We start from the raw sequence: 23950 nt of genomic DNA, 5'->3' as shown, positions 1-23950 counted from the left end.
GGCCAGAGAGAGAAAGGAAGACCAAAAAGTAGAGGAAGGAGAGAGAGAGAGAGAGAGAGAGAGAGAGAGAATGAAGATACAGGGACAGAAGATAAAGAGGAAGCAGTGGCAGCCAAATGGAAGGATCCAGGGTGAGGAGACAGAGAGAGAGAGAGAGAGAGAGAGAAGACACAAAAAGAAACAACAACATTACATTCTCTGTGTTGACGGGTACATATCCATGAGTCAACATGCTTCATGAACATCATGATGCATAGGTGGAACACAAATATACTGTAACACACAAACACACACAAACACGCGCCATAACAAAATGTCAAATGAGTGTCGGGCGACGCCCATTCAGCCTTTTTGTTTGGTTTTCTGTTCATTTCTGTGCTGAGACGAGCGACTTCAGACATGTGATAAGAGGCATCAACACCACAACATGGCTTTGTATCGTTGCAAACCAATACAAGAAAACACAAAACAAAGGATCCTGCAAGGAGAAATATATGACCAAAGTGACTCTACGAGAGGGAAAACACACTGGTGCAGAAGAGGATGTGTGTGGTGGTGTGTGTGCGTTTTGTGTGTGTGCGTGTGTCCAGGCGGCTTGAGGGGTGGGTGTGCCCGGGGGACAAGTGACAGTGCAACACAGACAGGTGACAGTCCGTAGGCTGTTTGGAGTTATTGCCAAAAAGTGAACACAACACAAACTGGAGGTGGCGGTGGCGTTGTTGGTGGTGGTGGTGGTGGGGTTTTACAGGTTAGAAAGTAGTGACCACATCAATGCAAGAAAATCGCAGAGAGACAGAAGGTATCAAGAGTAAGAAGGGGGGGGGGGGCAGGGGATAGCTGGATTTGTTTTCCTTTCTTGACCTGGTCGTCGTTTTGGGGAACGGGTTCACTGACGGGGTCTCGGGGGTTTAGCGGCGGCGCTGAAGACGAGGGGGAGGGCGGTCAGTGTCCCTCTCGGCGGAGGACAGACGGGCGGGGTTTTTTAGAGGCAGAGCGATTAGTGACGCAGTTAGAACAGCGGTCGCTCATCCCCGCGGCGTCTTGACACACCTGGGAGACAGGAAAGGTTAACCCTGCAACACGGCGGAGGAGTAGAAGGTGCGGGTGTCGTCCCAGAATCATGCGGAGAAACTTTATCGGCTTCCACGTTTACCATTTAACTAAACGTGTTTAATCCACCTACTGAAGCCGAAGATTATTATTATTATTTTTTTTAAAGCTAAAACAAATGTTTTTAATCACAGAAAGAAGAAAGGAGATTGGATTAAATCTTTTTTTTTTTTTTTATCCACAAAGACAGGATAGTATGTCTGTTTGGGCGGAAAGCAGCAGAGGAAAAAAGTTTGTCTTAAGATTTGGAGGATACACATTTTTATCTTCATATTTTGTTCCTCGTGTTGGATAATGCAGGGGTTGGGAAAAAAAAAAAAAAAAAGAAGCGAGAACTTCCAGTCTGGAGGGGAAGATTATCCAGCGGCAGCGTGGACATTGTTCTTCAGCTGGTCTCTCAAGATATATCTTCACATTTCCTCTGCCAAGCTCAACAAAAACCCTGGTGCAGTCCTGCTTGATGGGGCTTTTCAGTGAGCTAAGGTTTTTTTTTCCTTCCTGACAACTCATAACACCTGTGGTTAGTGCACGTGTAGAGTAAATGAATGAGTGAAACAAAACAATAAAAAACCTTGTGTGAGTGTACTCACTCTGCAGTGCTGAAGGCCACCTCGAAGTTTTGCCTGCGATTGCTGGGGAGCAGGGAGTTGTAGTCAAAGGCCTCAGGAAAGAAATTGTGGACCAGGGCGCAAAACGCCATGCCATTACTCCAACTGGAGGAGAAATTCTGAATGTCCACATTCTGTTGGGGGGGGGGGGGGGGGTAAAGGAACAGGGTGTGGATCCTTTTTTTCTTTTTTTTGCAGGATGAGCTACAACTTCTCAATTGCTGCTATCACAGAAAAGATTTGAAGACACACTGTATTGGCCTACCTCATATGAGCGGGTCTTGGCCCGGCACCAGTCCAGCAGCATCTGTTTGATGGAGTTTGCGTTGGGCACCCCAAAGCTAGTGGAACGCTGCACCTTGTTCACCTTGGCAACTGCCTGGTTCCCAGGCCTGAAGAGAAGACAGGGGGCTTGTATTAACATTCCCATGCTTTTTTTTTTTTTTAAATAAACATTCTCTTTCTCTCTGTGACCGGGGCTATTTTATCCGCTCATCCTTACCCGCCACCCTCCTTCTCCAGCTTTTCAATCATGGCTTTGCGGGCCTGCATGGCGGAGGTCTTGGGCAGGGTCTGAGCTCTCATCAGTTCCTTGCGTTTCTCTGCCTGCCTTCGCTCCATCGCGGCCAGTCCTCCGCCGCCACCACGAGAAGACGTGTCGTCCTCGCGGTCAAACACACTGCCACCAGGAGATAATGTGGATATAGTTCATTTATGGAGGTACTTTATTTTTTTAAACATGATATATATTCACTATTCTGAGGCTCCTGCACCCACCTGCCCACTTTCTTGGCTGTGCTGGAGGAGCTGGAAGTGGAGGACGTGTAGCTGTAGGACTTGGACTGGACTGTTCCTCCTGGAGACATAGATAAGATATTAACACTAAACCATTAAAACGATATTGTTGGCTGATGCTTAAACATCATGACTGGCGGTTGTAGTTTGAAGGAGGAATTAAGTTGCACCCACTGTCTGTTTTCTGCACATAACTGGCCTCCATGATGGTGCTGCGAGTTGATCTGCTGCCATCATCTACAAACACACATTTCTAATTAGTTGGCGGATCAGAGGGATAATGTCACTTCTGCAGAGTACAGCGTGCGTGTAGTAATAACTAAGTTATAAATTCCACGCACCAGACTTGGCAAAGCGGTCCGTCTTGGTGACCTGACTGAGGGTGGAGCCGTCTGCCGATTTCTCCACCTTCCTCACCACCACCTCCCCTCCGCCGGGCCCCGTGCGGCCCTTCTGCGAGCGCTCTTCTCTCTGCTGTCGGAGATCCTGAAGACGGGTCTCGCGCTCCTTTTCTCTCTGGTCTGGGATGGAGGAGGGAGGGCAGAGATGGCGCGATGAGAAAGGTAAAGAGATGATGTCAGTGGAAAAAAAAAAAGGGGGGTGGGGGGTGGGTGGAGGAGAGGCCCTAAACAAGCTGACAGCACCTCAGCCGACTGCCACGAAAGAGGATTAAACTGGGCTCCCGAATTTGAGGCGATGCATTTCAGGATTCTTTTCACAGTACAATAAAACACCTTTAAAAGACACAGTGCTTCATAGGTGGGAGGGAGACAGTCGAGTCGGGGCCGTCTGTGGTGAACAAACACGAGGGATCAAATAGAGCAAACACACTCCCCCTGTCCCCGGAGTAGAGAGCAGTGTCAAGTCCAACCCACGTGTAGTACAATGATCCCCCCCGACCCCCAACACATCCTTGGTATCGCTACGTCTCACCTGCTCATTCAGGGTAGAAGTACACCAGGCATGTTGGCGTGGTGTAAGCTGTAAGGGCATTGTTGGAGCTACACTGGCCACGTCATCCACTCTGCATTTCTCTATTTTTGCGTGAGAGGTCTATTTATTATTACTTTTTTTCCCCAACTGCGCGCGGCTCCCCGAGCCTTTTCCATAGAAACACAATATAAATCTATGTAGAAATGTTTTTGTTAAGAGTGCAATCAAATTAAAGGTGTTTTATATGTGCCTCCATTGTACCAGAGACCTAGAGCTGCAGTCTGATCCATTTTACAAACATATACTGTATGTAATACGTAAAAGTAATGCAATACAGTCCAAACATGTCCCACTCACCAATTTCAACAATTACAGTTGTAGCTCACTTTTCAATTATATTAAAAGTTATTTATGGCAGACGACTAAAAACATTTTTTTATACCTTTTAAAAGGTGCAGTGTGTAGAATTCACGGAACGGACTTGGCAGAAATGGAATCTAGTATTCATAAGTATGTAAAAATTTGTATATAATCCCATGAAAATATAGTTTTTCATGGGATCATCATTTCATTCAGTTTAATAATAGTTGTGGTGGCGTTACCTTAGAATGAGCCGTTTTTATATACATACAGAGCAGGTACGCTTTGACAGAGGCCGCCATGTTACACCGCCGCGGGGAGGGGTATACAGTTGGTTGCGATCTGCAACCACCGCAAGATGCCACTAAATTGTACACCCTGCACCTTTAACTGGATGTCTGCAGAGTTCATGAGACATATTGTGAGACCGTCTAAACATGGTGTACATGACAACAGCAACAATTACAACAACATGTGGTAATTTTTTCAATGTGGTCATTTTTAGACAAGTAATAAGCAGAAATCAAAGATTGTTTTATATTTTTCACACAATAACTAATAAAAGTATTGGTGGTGTTTCAGACATAACTTATTATCAAACTGTTTGTTTAAAAAATATTTAAATCGCTGTCGTTTCTAATACTCTCTCTACGACAACATAGACGCGACTGGGGCGCTTCACCACATATCTGGTGTAGCCGGTGAAAAACACGCGCCGCGCCCGTACACTTCACTATTGAGCCTGGTGTATTTCAGGTGTCAGCCATCTGCCGCGCACCATTGCCCCATTGTACTATTTTTATCGTTGCTCAGTGCGCTGCAGTCCGCTGGAGCTATTCTGTTAATGCTGGATCAATTTCAAGGATTATGATGCTACACAAAATTATGATCACTGGGGTTAACTCCCAAAGATCTAAAAAATAAGGCTAAGGTTAAAGAAATACCAGACTTCTCCTTTAAATATACAGTACTTGTGGTGTGGGGATGGTGTTGTTCGAGCAGCCACCCCTGTCTAGGTAATTGGGGACCCAGGATCAGCGTGGCTGCATACCTGTTGCTCGTTGGTTGGTCTCATGAGCAATGTAAAACCCCCATCCCCACACACAGTCAGGAGAGGAGCCCTTGTCATGACACATGTCCATCTGCTCCTGGGCTAATTCCAACAAGCCCCCTCTGTACAATAAACTGGTTTCTACAACTCGTCGTCTGTGTCTCTGTGCACGGAGGTCCCTGAAAACGCCACTTGGGTGGCGCGTGGTAGGCAAAACTGCCACAATACTATTTGCTAAACTGCTGTTCTTAGATATTTTAACTTCACAAGTCTGGGTTTAATATTATCCAAGCCAGTAAGTCTACAATGATAGGAAGCTAAGGTTAAGGTTAGGAAAATATACAGATAAAATACATCAGGAAATGAGACTGGTGGTGTAATAAGTGGAACTGAGTCCACGGTGTTGTTACTGTACATATTTCTGTTTCTTCATTGCTGCAGCCACGAATCACTCACAATGTCAGCCATCAGAGCAACACACGCAGACACTCAGTGGAACCATATGGTAAGTGCTTGGTACAAGACAGAAGACACACTGGTGTATGTTTCAGTGCTTGTACATCTGAGGTGAATGCAAGGTAATCCGATATGGACATATCCGTATTCATGCATGTAAAAAATATTAATTCAGATAGAAGTATATACATAAATTAGGGCTGTCAATGTGATGTATGATGTATTAACATCTACATATAATACATTTTAAAAGGATACTTTTATTTTTATTTCAATCATATTAATCGAATTGATCTTGATAAGCACTCATCTTGCTTTTTTGTGGCTTCTTGGCCAAAATACAAAGTAATTAGTCTGCATCTGACCATGAATGTACTTTGTATGTATTTTAGAAGGGATTCCTTCTGGTTAAAATCTGCAGGAGTTTAACACAGAAACGGTGCGTGCTTTTCATTTAACAATGTGATTATAATGGTTAATCACAATGAAAGAACATTATTTGACAGCTCTAATATTCATCTTTTTTTAAAATTTGTTATTGTGTATATTTCATTTATCCTTCATCGTCCAAACAGGGTACTTAGTAGTATTTATTCTGTTTCCTACAATGTTTAGAGCATTATGATTAATTCACTGCGAAATGTACTTTGCAATTCAACTGGTTTTGACGATGACAGGATGTTGCAAGACAAATGCAGGCACAAACAAAATGTTAATCCACGCTGCACACCAACCTGTCCTACCTATCTCCTCCTGAGTGCATCCCAGCATGGCCTCTGAGGGCAGAACCAATCAAAACAACACATGAAGGACAGCAAACTGACAGCCAGATATGACTCAATTTTGGAGATTAAAGGACAGGAAAACATATTAAAGTCGGGCAATAATTACGATAGAACATAAGAACATAAAATAAAAAGATTTAAAAAAAAGCTTAATCTGTTTAGCGCATTTAAGAAAGAGGGAAAGAGACACGTAATGTAGAAGTCGAGGTGGGCTGAAGCTGCAGGCTTTTCTAACCCTTCTCTCACCTCTCTTTCTTTTACGAAGGTCCCTCATGGCCGCCCGGATCATCTTCCTCTCCTCAAAGTCTTTGCACTCGTCAAGCTGTTGAACAAACAAATGCAAAATGGAAAAAAATCTGAGGTAAAGCAACCACAACAATTCATTGCAGAACTAATGTACACAATTCTGCCATAAAGTAGGTTCTGACTTTCTAATGATACTCTTCCACAGCGGGCAAGGTTTATATCATATATAAGCTAATTATCTGACAGAGAAATGTTGTTATAGTTCTGCAGTAAGTCTAAGGGATATTACAATAGCAGTGCGTGTACCATTTTGTCAAGGAGCTCCTCATCCTCTATGGCAGCCAGCTGTTCCTCAGTCAGCTTTCCGGTGTGTTCCTCGGGTTTGGCCTGAGCAGTCGTGGAGCCATTGGGAATGGCTGGGGTGTGACAGGCGATCTGGACGGCGGGCCCCACTGCAAACACCGGCTCTGAGGCCATGACCGACTCCGTCTCCATCTAGATACACATACAGCAATATATGTTAAAATCAAGTGTTTTAAGTCTCTTCAGTTTCATAGATTTGTTTTTAAGGTATGGATTCCCTGCTGAGGGTTATTTAGAAGCTTCTACTTTTAAAAATGTTGAGAATTTGCGAAGGTTCATGGCCATCGGCGCTAGTGACCATACCATGTAGACAAGCAACATGGTGGACCAGGAGAGTCTCGAACAGGGAGAAGGCCGAGGGGATGTGGGACTGCATTCTGAACACCAATCTACAGCAGTGTTTACGAAATCCACCGGAGCATGCTGACATTTAAGATGTAATGAGCACAATAGGGTTTTGGTACATCTTCCTGGAACAGCCCTAAATGCGTGAGGTTAGTGGAAGCAACGTCGCGTGATTTTCTTTTTGACAGACTTCTATCGGCCGCCGTTGCTTCAAATTCTTCCCTTTCAGGGGCGTCACCGAGCGTGATCGAAGTTATGACAGCGGTCCAGACATTGCTAAGTTACAGTCAACTCAGTTCATGGACTGTGAGTGACACTCGACGTGGCAGAGCTCACGACCAAGAGCCGCATCGCCAATGCCATACATAAACTATGTGGGGAAAAATAACCCGGGCATTCTTTCCACCGTATAAGAATGTACACCACAGAGCAAATGTGCATTGAGTGTGGAGGGCAGCGGTGGAGCTGTTTGTGTTGCGCGGCCAAACGGGAGTCGGAGGGGATGAGATTGATGCAAAACAGTGCAGTGATTCATGAAAAGCGTGAGTATCTAAGAGTTTCTTCCGAGTGACCATAAAGTTTATAGGTAATGGCTCTTAAACTTTGATGGTGTTGGATGTCTACTCTGGCTGGCTCTGCCTTTATTGTTTTTGTTGTAATTGATTCCAGGTCCCAATATAGCCCAGGCAGCTGGCTCTGTCCCGAGCAAGGGACAATACCCAGCATAGCGAGAGCTGTGCGATCAAGGGTGGCCTCTGGTTGCGGAGCTCTAAGGACTCAGTTCTGACCCATGGGATTGGCCGAACTGAGAGCCACTTGACCGCAGAGGAATGTTTTGGGACAACTAAACAAGGCTTCTTAGTAAAGCAATGAGGGAATGTGTGTGGGACGAGTGAGAGAACTCCCAATACAATGGGCAGTTACTCTTGGTGCTAGAGCCATGATTTATGATGTTGCGTAACAATGTTTGTCTTGTTTTCTGTGGGAGATGGACGGGCATTCTTATAGATTTTCAAATCACTTCCAGGGGCCCACATGGCCCAGGCACATGGGCTACGGGCCAATATGGGAAAGTTATGTCAATCCATTATCACATAGAACGACAGGGGAGAAGGGTTTCATAAGTTCACCCTTCATTCATTATAGTCATCTAACAGGAGAGACACAATCAGCTGAAACCGTCGCTGGACGGAGCCAGCTGTCTTCCCAGTATTTACTACACTGTGTCCCCAAGAATAGCAAGGCATTCTATAAATGGCCCTGCACATAATGATTATTTTGATAATCGACGAATGTGTCCATTCATGTATTTAATTATTTCTTCAGTTAATCTATGTAATCTGTTTAGACCAGTGTTTCCAATGTTTTATAGATTTTTTTTGCATTTGTGCTCAAAAGTTATTTACTGTGGCATAAAATTACGGATGCATATAATTAAAGGAGCTGCCTGTTTGTTTCTTTATTCTATCCAGAAAATGTGACCTTTTCACAGCACTGTTGACATTGCAGATGTCATGTTCTGTCTGGTATTTTATGTTCATCGGACAGAAATGGCAGCAGTAAAAATTCTGTATTTGTTTCCTGGACGTTTGCTTAGCATTCTACGCAGTTAAACTTTCCGACAAGTTGAAAGGTGACCCATGATGACTTTGGATGTGTTCCATGGAGAATTGTCACAACACAGCTGATCCAAATGTGCTTTGGCAAACGCTTACATTTTACATTTCCGTCTCTTGCTCAAACTCTATAAAATGATATACTACCACACATGGCCACTTGAAAACAGAAGGTCTGTGGGCAATTCATAGACTAGGAATTTAAAGTTAATGCTATCCAGGATTCTTCAGAGGATCTATTCTCAAGCTGTCATATTCAGGGTGCTGCTCACAGAATCAAAAGTACGATTTCTTCCCCTAATACCATATTTGGCTAATATTTGATCCAACACATTGCACTCACACGACTAAAAAAAATCTACTGTATTAAAAGGATTAGGATATCTCCATGACAAATGGTACAGCCTAATTTGGTCCAAATGACTGACAACCGAGATGGTTAAGCATAGCAATGCTAAAGGGAGGGGGCGGTGGAAAATAAAAACTGGAAATGTAGAAAGATGGAACAATTTAGCAAGAGACTGGAAAGTGTCCCAGGTTCCACTACAACCGTTAAAACTCACTTCAAGCGCATCTATATTGAGCAAAGAGGAACAAAGAGTACTGATGTCAAGAACCCTATTTGGAGTAAAAGAGGCTATTATTAAAACCATACTGATTCTAGGTGTCATTAATGAGCTAACAGGGGAACACTGTACCATACTGTTGCAGCGAGCAGTGCTTCCCATGAGCGAGGGAGCAGATATGGAGCGACACATGGCAAAGGTGGGAGGGTGAGGGACACGTGCAGCCTCAGTCTCTTTCCCAGGCTTGAGCTCGTGGTCTTGTTCCTGAGGCGTGTTCATCTCATTGGACATAGACTCTGAGTCCTTGGGGCAGGATATATATTCATGTGGTTGGATCGATGAAGGGTCTAAGTGTGGTGAGCCGGTTGGAGTGCCCAGAAGCTCAGTGGATGGGGTGTCCAGAGGTGTGCAGAATGGAGTGTCCGGAGCCGTTTCGGCTGAAGCGTCGGGGGGTGCGGTGGACAGATTATCCAGAGTGGCAATAGATGAAAAATCCTCAGGTATTTTGGGTGGTGTATCCTGGGGCACAATGTTGGATGGAGCAACGACGCCACTCGGAATGGAAGGTGCGCTCTCAGGTTTTGGAAGCACATGTATTGAGGGTTCACGTAGCCCAATCGCTTTCCACAAGGCCTCCACCTGCCTTACCAGCCTCTCCTGCTGGATTCTCATCCTCAAGTTCTCCTCGTGCAGGCTTGCCAGGGATTTAGCAAGGGGAGCTATCTGGGCCATCGCATCTTCCAGCCGGGCATCCACTCGCTTTCCAAATGCCTGTAGGTCACTATGGATCTCCCCCACTGCACAACGCAAAGTTAACTCGAAACCCCTTTCTCCTTCTTCTTCTTCTTGTTCTTGTTCTTCCTCAACTTGGTCCCGGGTAAGCAGATCACCAATAACCTCCTCCAGTCTGGACTCAGCACATAAGCTATCTGGGCTACCGAGTGGCTCTGGAGCCTGGGAGGCTGACGGGAGGTCCAGGTTCACCCCAGGCATGGTCAGGCAAGCTGCAGTCAATGGCACTAATCGGTAAACTATAGTCCTGTTATTTCTAAAACCTACATAAATGTTTCACCGTTTGACAATTGCAATTTGATATCAGGAAAAAAAAAAACAATGTGGCGACCCTATTCTTAAATGAAACGGGCAAGTTTCCTCCTCGTCTGCCTGTGTCCCTGCGAAGCGACACACAAGCTTTATACTCTCAAAAATCTCCCCTCTTTAGCAGCCTTCACCCGGACAGCCAATGAGCATGCACGGAATCCCGTTTCCACAATAGCAGTGGTCCCAACCCCCTTGTTTTCCTCAGGTGCTATAGGTCGATTTATCACTCGACCAAACATAACTCCACTGAGTTTGGCCGAGCTGGGGGGATACGAGTGGCAACAATTCAGATAACTCCCCCCTCCCTCTGTCCACTTTCTGTTTATTTGTAGCCTTTGCCCTTCACACCTCGATTGGCAGGCACATAGCACTTTAGATGTGACTCTAGTCTGGATTCAGTTGAAAGAGTTCCACATTGGAAATTTCAACCCCCCATGGAAACCTTTTTTGACAAACTGTAACCTCTTAAGCTGTATACATTTGGTCAGTTAAGTTGTGAAACTCAGCCCTACATGCATTGCACAAAGTGTGAAATGTTCAAATGTTTTTTTTCCAGGGACAGAGTAGTCATTTACAGTATCTCTAAGCTCAGTCACGTAGAATGAAAATAGTGTATGATACTCACAACACTACTCTACTAAAAAATATATTTATTGTAATGCATTTTACTGTATATTCATCTTACAATATCTGCATATTCAGAATTAGCATTGCATCACAAGCTACTTCAACGACCCTCCAGATAATGAACAAACAGCGTGAGTGATACAACCACCCACACAACCCACAAAGGTTTTTCCAGGGGATTTATAGGAGAACAGGGTGGCTGCTAGAATGAATGTGGCATACATGTAGAGTGGAAAACTGATACTGACCAGTTAGAAGTGGGCCAACCTCTGAGAAGATGATAACTTCAGTCTAAAACACATCAAACTGAGTCTGATATTACATGATGGGCTGGTAAAAGTGGCGAGAATGACAACAAAGCTCACACAGCCTGCATTTATGACGTTTGGAATCAATTATCGTAGGGGTGTAAAGGTATATATCAAGGAATATATTTTTTTCCCCCCATCTCACATGCTGTAGGGAACAATGTGTGTGTGTGTGTGTGTGACCCTGTTGCTGCTATATACGAGAACATTTCTAAAATTACAGTGTCCCCAGAGAAAGACTACTGAGCAATGCAGAGACTTCAGTCTGGCACCAATCCAGAACAGAGACAACACCACAATAGCTGGAATACCATTAGGGAACAAGTTTACGTCTATCTAGCAATAACCTGGGGTTAAACAAGAGGACATAATGCTGTTTTAGTGGTAAAATCCACATTGATTCAGTTCATCGAAAACTAAGATTCCCGGATTCTTTCGCCAAAGCTCAAACCTCTTTTCTAAGGACCCCGCTTTATCCGGCGACACATGAAATGGTTGGGTAACCACCATGTGATAGTGGTCAATGGCATGGCAACAATGGAGTGCTTATCCCTATATGTGACCGTTAGTCCGGGGATGACAATCTATCACTGACCGTGCATCCGTGTCTATGTCCATACAGTATCTTACCATCGTGACCCAGGGTTCTGCATTAATCCCTATAACGGCAGGAAAGAGGCTGACTGTTGTGTCATCACCATAGTCATAATGCATTGCCATTATTCCGATTTGCATAAGAGGCCAGCCAGGGCAGCATTTGGCCTGGATGCCCGGGAATAGCACTTGACACGCAGGAACAGCTGATCAGGACTGAAGCAAACATCCATAAGCAGTCACCTGTCTCACCTGTCTGTAGCCACACAGTAAAAGGCAGAAATAAAGCACTGTGAAAGCACAGTCAAGGTCTAAACTGGGCTATTTAAACAAGGCCTTAATTGGCACCCTTTACCTTCTTACTCTTTCCTTTGTGGGTTGTACAGTCTTGTTGTGTTTGTGTCACACTGTTTGGTTACAAAGCCCCAGTGGGGAAATAGACTACTGAGTGCTGATAAGAACTAAGGAGCAACCACCAAAGAGAATTACAGACCACCCAAAAAGATCTAAGAGGGCCCCCAAAAAAACATACCCATCTCATTAAACAACCCCATATGTTTTCACTGGATACAATTTATTTTTACTGCATTGACTTAGCGTTATGTTCTCATGATAAAGGACATCTAAATGTAGAAATAAAGTACTGTGAATGCGCTGAATCCGTCAACATACCATGAGGAACAGTTCCCAGTGCTGCACTCCCTGCATTGGTTCCCACAGAAACTACAACTTATACTGGCAGAGAGAGTTCTGGAACAGGTGGCGGTCTCTGGGTCAGCGCAGGGGCTGGCTCAGCTGTATAGTTTTGGCTAATGTTTTATATGATCCGATTATCAACGTTTGCATGGTAACGCTGCTGAATCCGGCAAATATCAACTGCAAGATCAGCCCAGCTGATTGAAAGTATACCAAGATGGAACTAAACAGGTCTATCTGCTGTTACTGAAGACATTCCTAATAGGCATTACATGACGTACATTTTCTATGAATAATCTCTTTTCCCAGCTTCATGCATCACAATAACTGAAAACAAGCAGGTAAGCATTGTGTACTACACACATTTTCATCTTGTACGATGTTGAGCAGATTAACCCCTTTCACCACCGGCGATGAAATACAATGGCATTAACAAGATGATAATGTGGTGCTTAACTAACAACCAGCAGTTGGAACATGCACCATTCTATAACACATAATCGTGTTGCTGTAACAGAGTGGAAGTTGTTTTCCCTCTTGGGATTTATAAAGTGTTATCTATCGAACCCGAGGTACAAAAAACTTTGTAAAAGCACAATTCTATCCAAATTCTTCCAATACTAATTAACAAACATCATTAACAAACAGCAGTAGTGGCAAAACATGAACAAATTAAAGACCAGTTGCATAATCACACAAACATCAACATTCCCCATGGAAGTTACCTGCATGTAGATATTTTGGCTGTTCATGCATCAAACATTCACCACATTGCCTCAACGTCCTCTTCCTTCTGCCGGCGTTTGATAAAAGAACGGCTCTTCGGTTGTAGCTAAGTGTGGGTAGTATGTGCGTGTGTCTGAGAGTGAACCTAACTGATGGAGACCGTTTCAGTCCAACACCTTAAATCCCTCCTCGGAAGCCCCAGGAGGTCTCCTCCTGGTCCTGATTAACCAGATCCCATAAACAGATTACTGCTGAGGGTGGAATACATGGCCGTTAAAGACCCAATAGGACAGCCCTTCTCTTCTCTCCACCCTCCTCGCTCAAACCCCTCGCTCCATTAATGAGGAAACTTCCTTTAATGGGAGGGACAAGGATACATCTGCTGTGATTTAGGACCCCAGAGGAGGGGAGATGATTGGTTTGTACTCGCAACGCTCATTCATCTTAAACCAGCTGACCAGACAGGTCAGAGAGATCGCCGACAATCCCTGTCCACCACCAAGCGCAGAGCCTGACCGCTCTCTGCGCCAATCAGAGTGAGCTAAAGAAATGAAGAAGTTGCACCTTCTGGCATCAGAACTCCACCCCCCCAAAAAAAAGATGTGAAGGTGAACCTGTGTCAACATGTAGTTTAAATGCTGGAGCTCTGGGCAGCAACGAGCCAGGCGGTAATTTGTGTGGACGAGGAAAGACAGGTGTGACTCGAGAAACATTTCCAAAGGAACTCTCAGTGGGAACAGATTATCAAGACAAAATGCCCAGTGCACCTCCCTCCTTCTCTCTCTGGTTCTCATACCCTACAAGGATAGATGTGACCGGGCGGCTACCCACTCCGTGTTTGATAAACACTGTTCTCTCTGTCTTTTACTCCCCCTGCTCTCTCCCCCTCTCATTAAGCCTGCCAGGCACTTGGTTTGTGGGCCTTTATAGGCAATGATGTACGCGACAATGACATAGCAAAAGTACTACGGAATTCCATTCAGCCCACTGGGAACTTTGTGACAAAGGCAAGACATACGTGATTTCTGAATGTATATTTCCCGGTGAAGGACTTTTCTTTACCAATAAATAATAAAAAGAAAGCATAAAACAGACAGAACCTTGAAGGACGATCCTGAGGTGAAGCTGGATGAGGAGATCTTGAAGGGTGTAGCTCTCAGGCCCAGGGTCAACTCTGGCAAGGTAAAAAAAAATTGAAATATGTTTCTTAGTATGTTTTGTTAAACACATAAAACCATATAAATTATTCAATACTATATGAAACAAACTCAAACATAGACATGGTCCACCAGGAACTGTCTCTTTATTTAAGTTTGAGTTTTAAAGGCTGCAGCCAAACAAAAGAATTACAGAAACATATATCTTAAATGTAGAGATATGTGCATGAATCAACACCGCTGGTGGAGGCCCATTCGTCACTTATGTAAGCTGGCTGCTATAGTGTCATAAACAACAGGGTCTCTGAAATGCAGATGACGCCACCTTTAATATAAACAGTCCTGAACATTTGGTTTCAACCGTGCACGCGCACATTTCTCTTGATCTGCACTTACAGAGACAAACACAAACACAAACACCACTCCGGCATACTGTACATTCTGAAACGTTATAAGGTGATTCTGAGGGATCTCGTCCCCACTTTTCTGCCCATCTTTAGTCAAGGGGAGACAGGGAGCTTCTAAAAAAGGAGCCAATAACCATTAAAGACGGAAATTGCGCTTAAACCCCACCATGTGACAAGCTGAAGGAAGCCGAGTGGAGCTTCCAGCGAGTCTCAGGGGCTGTAAGTGGTTGGCGGAGGGACTGAGTAGTGTAGCTCAAATCGGGGTGTTAAGTAAACAATTTGGGTTGGAGATCCTGGTCGCTGAAGAGTGCTGAAGCCTAAGACATCTTGTCTGCAAAGGCCTACAGTATACAGCAGCTGTAGGAACGGCCACTCTGATACTAAATGGTTCAACATTAATGGACAAATACCCATCGGCTTAAATTACAGTCAGGAAGGTATCTGACTTTTTGGAGCATAGTTTGTTTATTCTTCCTTGACATCTTTTTTTTTTTTTTTTTGACGGCAGTACGTTTGTTCTGCAAGTATATAAAGATATTTCAAGTGCCTTATGGGAACAACTACATTACAACAATAAAAATGAGTGTGTGCACATGTGTGGGAATGTCCAGGAGTCCAAGCGTGTGACTGTGATGACACAGAGAGATCATTTTTAACAGTTTTAGCCACACAAACCAGCCTGACATAAACACTTGCAGTCTTGCACTCAACAACTGTTACAAAGCAGCCTCTATCTGGTCTGAGACAACCGCCAATTGTTCCGTTACTCTAGTCCCACTGTTCCAAAGACAACACTAGCATATCTTCGGCTATAACAACTGCCCTTTCAGTAACAATTTTTTTTTTTTTAATCTAATAAAACCCCAATTCCTAAACATCCATGCGTGTTGTTTCACTCAGTCTGGCTCGTTTAACTAAGCTTCAATCTCTCTTAATTGTTTAATTTATGAAAGTCTAAGTGTCCATAGTCTCCCACGGCAACTGAGATTCCATCATCATCAAAAGGATTGCATGAAGAGGCGAAGTTGGAGGAACATTACATGTACACAGAGCTGCAGAGCTGCACGTCGGACCATGTACAAGCAAAAAGAATATGGAAAGTTACATTAATTCAACAAGCTGCAAATATACTCCATCAAGGAGTGATTCCGCGCCGGTCAAACGATGGGTGTGAGGACAGTGAATTCCGCAGCGATGCCTAGCCACAGGACAGCGAACATGTTTGTGAAATTGCTCACACCATTTGCGCATTAATGTGTGATTGCTCCTACCTGCTCTCTGTCCCATGGGGTTGGCTGTGATGCGCGGGGCCATGGTGGTGATGGGCACAATGTTGCCCCTTGAAGAGGCTGTGGAGGACGAGGCGTTGGCGCGCCCGTCCTTGATCTCAATGGTCAGAAAAGTCTTCATGTCAGGGTCTACTTCTCCCTGGGTGTCTTGCGGTCCAGCTGCTCTCCCTCGGGTGCTATCTTTCTTTGAGTCGTCCAAGGCGTGCAAAGGCTTTTCAGCGGGATGCCTCGTCCCACCCACAGAGGTCTTGGATTGGCCGGATGAGAACAGGGATTTCTTGGCCACACCTACTGGCTGAGGTGCGCTCTGACTCTGGGCTGGGCCTCCTGCGAATGAGGGGGCTCCGGCGGTGTGAGATGCGGAGCCCACGTGTTGCCTTCCTGGACGGTCTCCAGGGGTACCGAGGGATGCTGCCGTGCCTGCAAACACCTGGGCGGCTCTGGTGGCATTGTTTTGACTGCTATTGCCGGAGAAGTTCCCCTTATCTCGAGAATCCTTCTTTACAGACGGACCACTTGAGCCGGGCTCTGTAAACTTACGCATCTGGTCACGAACAGAGTTGGCTCTGCTGAATGGAGCCAGTATAACATCTTTATTCTCAGGTGCTGTAAAGAAGGCACAATACGCATCAAATAAGTTAAAACCGCATCGTAAAACAAGCTAAACATTCACTTCAGCAGAGAAACTTAGCCACGCTCATAAACTACAAACCCCCTCTACTAGTCTGAATGAATTTATTAGACTTGAAACATCTTGCTCTCATCATACCACATCCTTCTAGAAACCCGGTTCCGCTTTCATTCCTCTTTGCTTTTTATTACAGATCCATTCTTTTGCCTGATTCAATCTCCTCTTTTGGCTATGCTCTCAGTTCATTTTCTTTGATATTTTGAAGACTATTTGTGTGTTTATGTAGAAAACCCTTGAACAAGAGTGTTAAAACACTTTTAAGTGTTAGTACACCTCAACCTACCAATTGATAAAACAATGTGACACACCAAAGAAGAGGGCTCCATACTGAGAAAATGTGAGGGAGAAAGAAATAAATATATATTTTTAAGTAAAATATGCTGTCTGTATAATCTCTGTCTCTCAGATTGTGTCTGGTGTGATTGGCCTGAGAAGGCTGTGACTGGCATATGGATGGCATTATGCTTTTAGTGAGGGCAGGGTGAGTTGATGGTGGAAGAGCAGCTCTAACTCGCTCAGAGGTCTAAGGGCCCACAGGCTGTTACTCATCCGCTGTGATACCATCACACATTCTCAACTTCCACTAACGAAGACTGCAAGCCCTTCTCTCTGTAGTTTGAATAAATCTGACAGTAGATCTGTTTTTGGAATAGATGCTTACCAGACTCCTTTGCTTTGCTGAGAGAAGTGAATGGTCGATCTGGTTGGATTGTCACCTGAGGAGAGAAATTGTACAATTTTTTTTTTATTACATTTAACAAAGACCAGTCAATACAAATAAGCAGTTCTATATTTCAAGGGTACGTAGACAGAATACTTACAACAAAGATACCAAATCTAGAGGTGGGGATTTTATTATACTGTATCACACTGGAGTTCAGAGCAAGTCAATGGGCTTCTGTTCTATTTTTGGCAGAAAAACCACAATGGGCCCCAGTTTGTTTATATTAATCTCAGGACACTGAGAATCACTGTATATATCAAGGAACAATATGAAAAGTTGGCTGCCTTGAGAAATAGAGGCTTCGTTTTGGGTAAACACATCTACACGGGAGACACTGTTGTCACAGTGACTGGAGTCCCCAATAAGAAAAACCCTTGTAGAGTGTTTTTTATGTGTTTGTGTGCACTTGGTGTTCTCTATGTACGGCAAGATGAAGAGAGACAGAACCCGTGGACAACTATGGTGTCTATCCCTCTCTGACAGTAGGTGCGACTAACACAGTGCTGAGGGGAAACAGAACCAAGTCAGCTGAGCACAACAAAAGGAGTCAATCCAGCGCCTTCGGGTACTGAGTTTGTTTGTGTAGCCAAGTAACCAAAGTTAAACATCTCATACGGAACACATGTTCTGTGTGAGATGTTTATAGATGCTGATGAGACCTGGGTCTCACTGAAAAATGGGGTGTCAGGAGTCCCATGTCTGGCAGGATGAAATGGCAAGCGAAACGTAAAGATTGGATTACATGTGCGCGTCATCAACCGCTATATAGCTCAATATCCCACTCTAGTGGCGGTACAGGATAAGTACTGAAAGTAGTTGTGGTTATAGAGCAGACTTACAAAATTAGGGCTGTAATTACCTAAGCAGAGCGCACGAGTTTAGTCGTGGCTAAAACGTCGGCTGAAATGGACAAAGGGAAGTTCGTCCCAGTTTAGCCACTGGGTTCTGTTGACCTCCAATTCAAAATGTGCCAAGAAATGACACCATTGTGCGGAATTGTGGAGGCACTTATATATGCTTGACTGCGTGTGTGGACCACTATCATCTGTCCGGTCTCAATGACGTTTCCATGCGCAAGACATTGGCGTACAGAATGGCCTGGTTATCAAAATGTGGTACTTTTAAGATCGGACTGAATTGCATCAATACTTTTGAGTATTGACATTTTTCAGATAGTTACTGAGTCCTACGCACAGGTTGATAGATAAGCAGCAGTTGCTTTTATACATTAAATGGCATAGTGCCACTGCCAAAATTTAGTAAATAACACCCATAGAACCATAACCATATGTATTGACTCGACCAATAACAACACACAGAGAACATACTCTACCTTCTGTTCCTGGATGTCATTCTTTCCGCCGCCGTTCAGCAGGCCATTTTTGGTGCCTGGGTCTCTCTTGGATTGAATAGCTCCATCAGGCTGCTCCTGGTCATGGAGACTGCCTGGCAGGTGGTTGCTGCCAGCCTCTGAGTCTATGCTGGAAGAGGAGCCACTCATGGCAACCCCTATCTCTTCCATCTGACCCCTCCCCTCTGAGGACGAACTTACACTCTGGTCTGATGTTCCTGAGTCTAGCCGTTTCCTTGACAACAGACCAGCACTGTCGGACGTCCCAGAGCCCAGGCGGGGTCTGGGGCCCACACTGGAATCAGATGCACCGGAGTCCATTCTCTGTCTGAAGCGGGAATGGGAGCTGATGCTGCGCTCTGATGCCCCAGAATCGAGCCGGCCACGTTGGGAGGAACTCTGGCTTCTATCTGAAGCTCCAGAGTCCAATCTGGCCCGGGACTCTGAGCCTAGGCTCTTCTCTGATGGCACAGAATCCAGGGGGGCACTCGAAAGTACTGAGGTCGGGCTGTGGTCCGAAGTTTTGGAGTCAGAACTGTGGTGGTGGGGCAGTACCATATCAGACTCTGGGGCCACAGGTTCAAGATGGGGCCGGCTCAGTCCTAGGCCCTTATCCTTCACCAGGGGGTCAAGAACCAACACCATGCCTGAATTGGAAACTGTGACAAAACAACACGATAAAATGACCTTCAAAATGTACTTTTTTTTTTTTTTTTTTAAACAAATACATCATGTATTATATTTGCTATCAGTTATTTCACATTAACACTAAACAAAATGGGAGGTGAAAGAAAGCCGCAATCAGTGATAAAGTCAAGGGAAATGAAACACTTCCGCGGCTCTTGGGTCCCTGGAGAAAAGGACGGGATACGACCATATCACTTGGGATCGCAATGGAGGCGTGTGGAGGCATGAAGGGATGTAGGCATTTCCTTTAGACCTGCCTCTGATCCTGCGCAAGATTTGTGAGCTCATGGATGTGCGTAAAGAGTAGGAAAGGACACGCATGGAGGGATGGAGCATGTAGCGGAGCAGTAGGAGGCAAGCAAGAACAGGAAGTTAATGAGGAAGTGGGGGGGGGGGGGGGGGGGGGCAGCGAAATGGAGACTAAAACAAGTACCCCCCCCCATTCATGTTCTTTCGTTCCTCCCTCTCTGTTCAGGAAACCATGCTCCAAACAACACAGTAGTGCATACATCCTTCTCTGAGAGTCTGTGCTTCTCTCCCCCTCATAATGCTTGGGATGGGAAAAAGTCAGGATGCGTCAGTGCCACAGCTAAAATCAGAAAAATCCGAAATTCCATCATGTTCCAGCATTCTACGTTACACTACACATGTCCATCACACAGAAAAGGAGGGCTTTATTTACTGATGAGATGGACCAATAGTTTTGTAATTCTGTCTAAAAAAAGAACCAAGACTGCAATGGCCATTCAAAACAAATTATGCATGGTCCTATGACACACAACACTTTCAATTGACCACTTCAAGAGCCGAAACTATATATATTGCCGCACTCAATCATGGGTCAGTTAAATAGAGTGGCTGTCAAATCACACAGTATCTTCAATAAGCATACTGTCCTATCTACGACCTCCCCATCTGTTATTGGATAATGAGAGACCCGCTTTGCGTTATAAAATAGCCACTAAAACACCCTCTACATGTGTCCCCTTCTAAATTTGAACACCAAGGCCACCAAAATGGTCTTCTAAGGGTAATGTTCATACATGAATAGATTAGACTCTTAAGGGACACAGAAGCACGTTTCAAACAGAGACTTTATTGAACGTTTCATTTGGTAAATCACAGCCTCGCCAGTTAGTTAGCGTGAGAATGTCAGTAAGGACACACGGGTATTAAGCTGAAGTTTGCAAACACTGCAAAATGCTGTTCTCTCTTTGGGAGGGAGAGGCATGGGCATGCGGTATGGCCCAAGAACCCCCCAATCTTCTAAGTTTATCTCCTTATTTTCTACCACTTTCCCTCTGTTGAAACGACAAACACTCCACAACAACCGCTGGCCCACCCCGCCTATCCTTTCCCGACTACAAACTTCCTGTGTCTTTGTGTATTGGCGTCCATTTCAAAAGGCTTCTCTTGACACATTTTTTGCTCTCCTAAGGTGGGCTGTGGTGCTAGACCCTAGCTTGCTAGACCTTGCCTAAATTTTAAGGCAGGGGTAAGGCCAAGGGATCAGGGACTTTCTGGGGCCTGTCAAGCAGTATTTATGCTCTGGTTAGAGCTTAATATAGAGGAGGTGAAGTTGTCGGTTTTTCCCTCAGCTTCCTGTAACCTGCTTACAACCTCTTGTCTGTGGGCAGGACAAGTCCGAGTGTGGCCAGGCCAGACCAGACCACACGGAACGACATTATTATTGGACCAAAGGCTGGGTTCTAGTCAACACGTGATCAAATTAAAGAGGAAAAGATCCTTGACCCTCGAATGATCAAATAAATAGTGACGAGTATTTGGTTCCATTAAACAAACACTTGGGCTTGCGTTTCTTTTCATTACAGGGCAGGCCGTAACTAAATGTATATACTTTGTGCGGCGTGCATGAAGTGTTTGTTCAGTCACTTTGAGTGAACAAAGCACATTCATTCCTCTTCAAGTTAACTATTATATTTCACACTCAAAGCAGTAGTCATTAAGCAAACGGCGGTGGGTGTTTTAAAGCACTTAATAAAGTTGTAGAGCTAAAACGGTTTAAACCAATATGACCTCATGAGTGCCACTGCTGGAGAATGCCTCCTTTGCGAGGGTATTTAACAAGCAGTCCAGAGGAAATTGCATCGAGAGGTATATGGATATAGTGATAAGTCCAGGCAACAGTAGTGGTCAATGTCACGCTGAGTCTTTAGTGGAACTGCAATCTTAACTTTCGGTAAATGTTTATTAGGGCAGCCCCCTGAAATTCGACGAGTCAAATCATCAGTCGACCCGTCAGCCGAGAATGCATCGGGATACCATTTCAATGAGGAATTATAAATATAAAATCATAAATAATTATAAATACATTTCTATATGTGTCCGGACACGGATGCGAAGACGACTCTTCCTGCACCCCGATCGCAGACAGCCGTGCCCTGGCCTTCCAAACAAAACAACTAAAAACAGTGTGGGGACGGGGCACGGAGGAACCGGGCACAAGAAGGGAAGATTTTAAGATTTTAACGGTACCACTACTCTTACTGATACTGATTATCGATCCGGTACTTTGGCACTGCTTTATTTTCTGCATGACAGAATGTGAGAAGGATCCTTAAGAATGCAAATGGTAGTGCGGTGATGTAGTATGCACATAAAACCTGAATTGTGAGGCTCGTCTCAATAAGCAATCGGAGTAAAAACCAGGCCACTAATATGAACAGCAGTCATATGTTATGCTGAGAGGCTCAGCTGAAGAAAACTCTGCTTACCTGTCCTGTGCAGCTCTCTGCCCTGCTGTGTCTGCTGGCTGCGCAACTCCCGGATCTGTGATCTTATCTGCTCCCGCTCACCGAGGCTCTCACGTTCTGTCTCCTGTAAAAACAAAAAGGCGCTCAGCGGATGCCAATACATTTTCTGAAATGGACCGACACTCCTTTCACATTCAAGTCGTTGAAATTTGATGTTGGTAGAAAGCAGTCGAGCGCATTATTCCCAAACTTCCCAACTGATCTCAGACAATGGTCACAATGAGAACGCGGCAGGTCGACCATCTGCCGGAGGTGAACATTTACAACAGCAGTGTATTTAAGGTCATGGGCAAATACTCCTCAAAGAGGGTCAGCCAAGATGAGGTCATGATGAGAGGCAGACTTGGCTGGCGGGGATAATGCTTTTTTTCCATCCCCACGACAAAGACACTGAATACAAAGTTAATTATCGGGGCAATGCTTAAAGGATACTGTGGCTTAACTTCACAGCCAGAGAAGTGAAAATCTTGCCATTCAAGCATGTAAGCCCTCTCTTTCATGTCCACTTTTCTGTTGGTAAGGCCGCAGCACCAAAGGCAACACTTCAGTCTAGCACAACTTTGGCAATCTGGGCTTAATCTGCATTGGTACAGGAAAGCCACAGCAGGGGACACATCTTGAATGAGAGAAGGCAGCATTTTGACACATGGAAAGGAAACTGGAGAGGTGGGGAAGGCAGGATAAAAGGAGGCAGAGATGTAGATGCCGCCACTACCGTTGGCCTTCTGGTGCCCGACGTTGAGCTACTCCACAAGAGAATCAGCTGCACAAATATTAGGACTTCTCGAAGGACTGGTGCGAACGTGTGTACGCGCACACGGGCTGAAACACATGTTCTTGATCTAAAACGTTTCAAAGAGACACCACATTTTTTTGGAAGCAAGTGACAAAGACAAGTGTGTAGTGTCTCAGTGCGAGTCCCTCTTAGATCTGCGTATCAACCCAACTACATTGCGCTACATAATGCAGTCACAACCATAAGGTAGTTGGCAGGGCAGATCGAGCACAAGAATAGTCAAACCAATGTTTGGGGTGGGCCCGGGCTTGATCCTGGAAAAATATACATGACCTTAAATTTACTAAAAGTAAACATTTTCACTGTACTTATGCCAAATTTAAAGCCGACCACTTCTACAAAAAACTCCTGGATACATACAGTATTCAGTCATTCAAGCACATAGTAAAAACAAATTCTGTCTCTCACTTTCTTACACACACGCATACACATACACATACACATGCACACGCACGCGCACACGCACACACCTTTTGTGAACAATGTTATCCAACTGCTGTCTGCAGTTGCTGCAGCAACATGCATCATAGTTTTGCATTGTGAAGGGCTTTTAATCAATCAAACATGTGTTTAGAGCTAGCTGCGAGAGTGCAAGTTACTGGGGGCAAACAAACCCAAAGCCTGCTCCATGTCAAATACACCTGAGAGGCAGAGGTGATAAAGACCTCATGCCTTCTGGTCTGTGGCTGTGCCATTCCTCGCCTTCAGCAAAACTGAGCAGATTACAGGGCACAGTGGTTCAATCAAACCAGGAGAAGATTTAATCAGACACACTTGCAACACGTAGA

At 44.7% G+C, this 23950-nt stretch overlaps 1 protein-coding gene across 7 annotated transcripts in view; it reads right to left on the bottom strand.

Moving 5' to 3' along the window:
• Positions 1-23950, bottom strand: part of smtnb (smoothelin b) — a 55866-nt gene that overhangs the window by 4167 nt on the left and 27749 nt on the right. For 2 of the 7 annotated variants that reach the window (XM_080003874.1, XM_080003876.1), the window contains exons 6-19: positions 22328-22430; positions 18888-19564; positions 17492-17546; positions 16122-16745; positions 14387-14460; positions 6651-6839; positions 6345-6420; positions 6048-6089; positions 2855-3034; positions 2688-2750; positions 2496-2574; positions 2221-2397; positions 1984-2110; positions 1701-1852 (exon numbers count right to left, since the gene is read on the bottom strand). In XM_080003874.1, the coding sequence (XP_079860000.1) occupies positions 1701-1852; positions 1984-2110; positions 2221-2397; positions 2496-2574; positions 2688-2750; positions 2855-3034; positions 6048-6089; positions 6345-6420; positions 6651-6839; positions 14387-14460; positions 16122-16745; positions 17492-17546; positions 18888-19564; positions 22328-22430 (2618 nt within the window). Of the gene's footprint in view, positions 1-582; positions 1051-1700; positions 1853-1983; positions 2111-2220; positions 2398-2495; positions 2575-2687; positions 2751-2854; positions 3035-6047; positions 6090-6344; positions 6421-6650; positions 6840-14386; positions 14461-16121; positions 16746-17491; positions 17547-18887; positions 19565-22327; positions 22431-23950 lie in introns of those variants that run through there. The other 5 variants (XM_080003875.1, XM_080003877.1, XM_080003878.1 and 2 more) reach the window with 3 other exon arrangements.

The sequence above is a fragment of the Zeus faber genome (assembly GCF_960531495.2).
Source record: "Zeus faber genome assembly, chromosome: 7".
NCBI classification, from domain to species: domain Eukaryota; kingdom Metazoa; phylum Chordata; class Actinopteri; order Zeiformes; family Zeidae; genus Zeus; species Zeus faber.
Note: the sequence above shows the minus strand (reverse complement) of the source record. Positions and strands in the feature narration are given on the sequence as shown.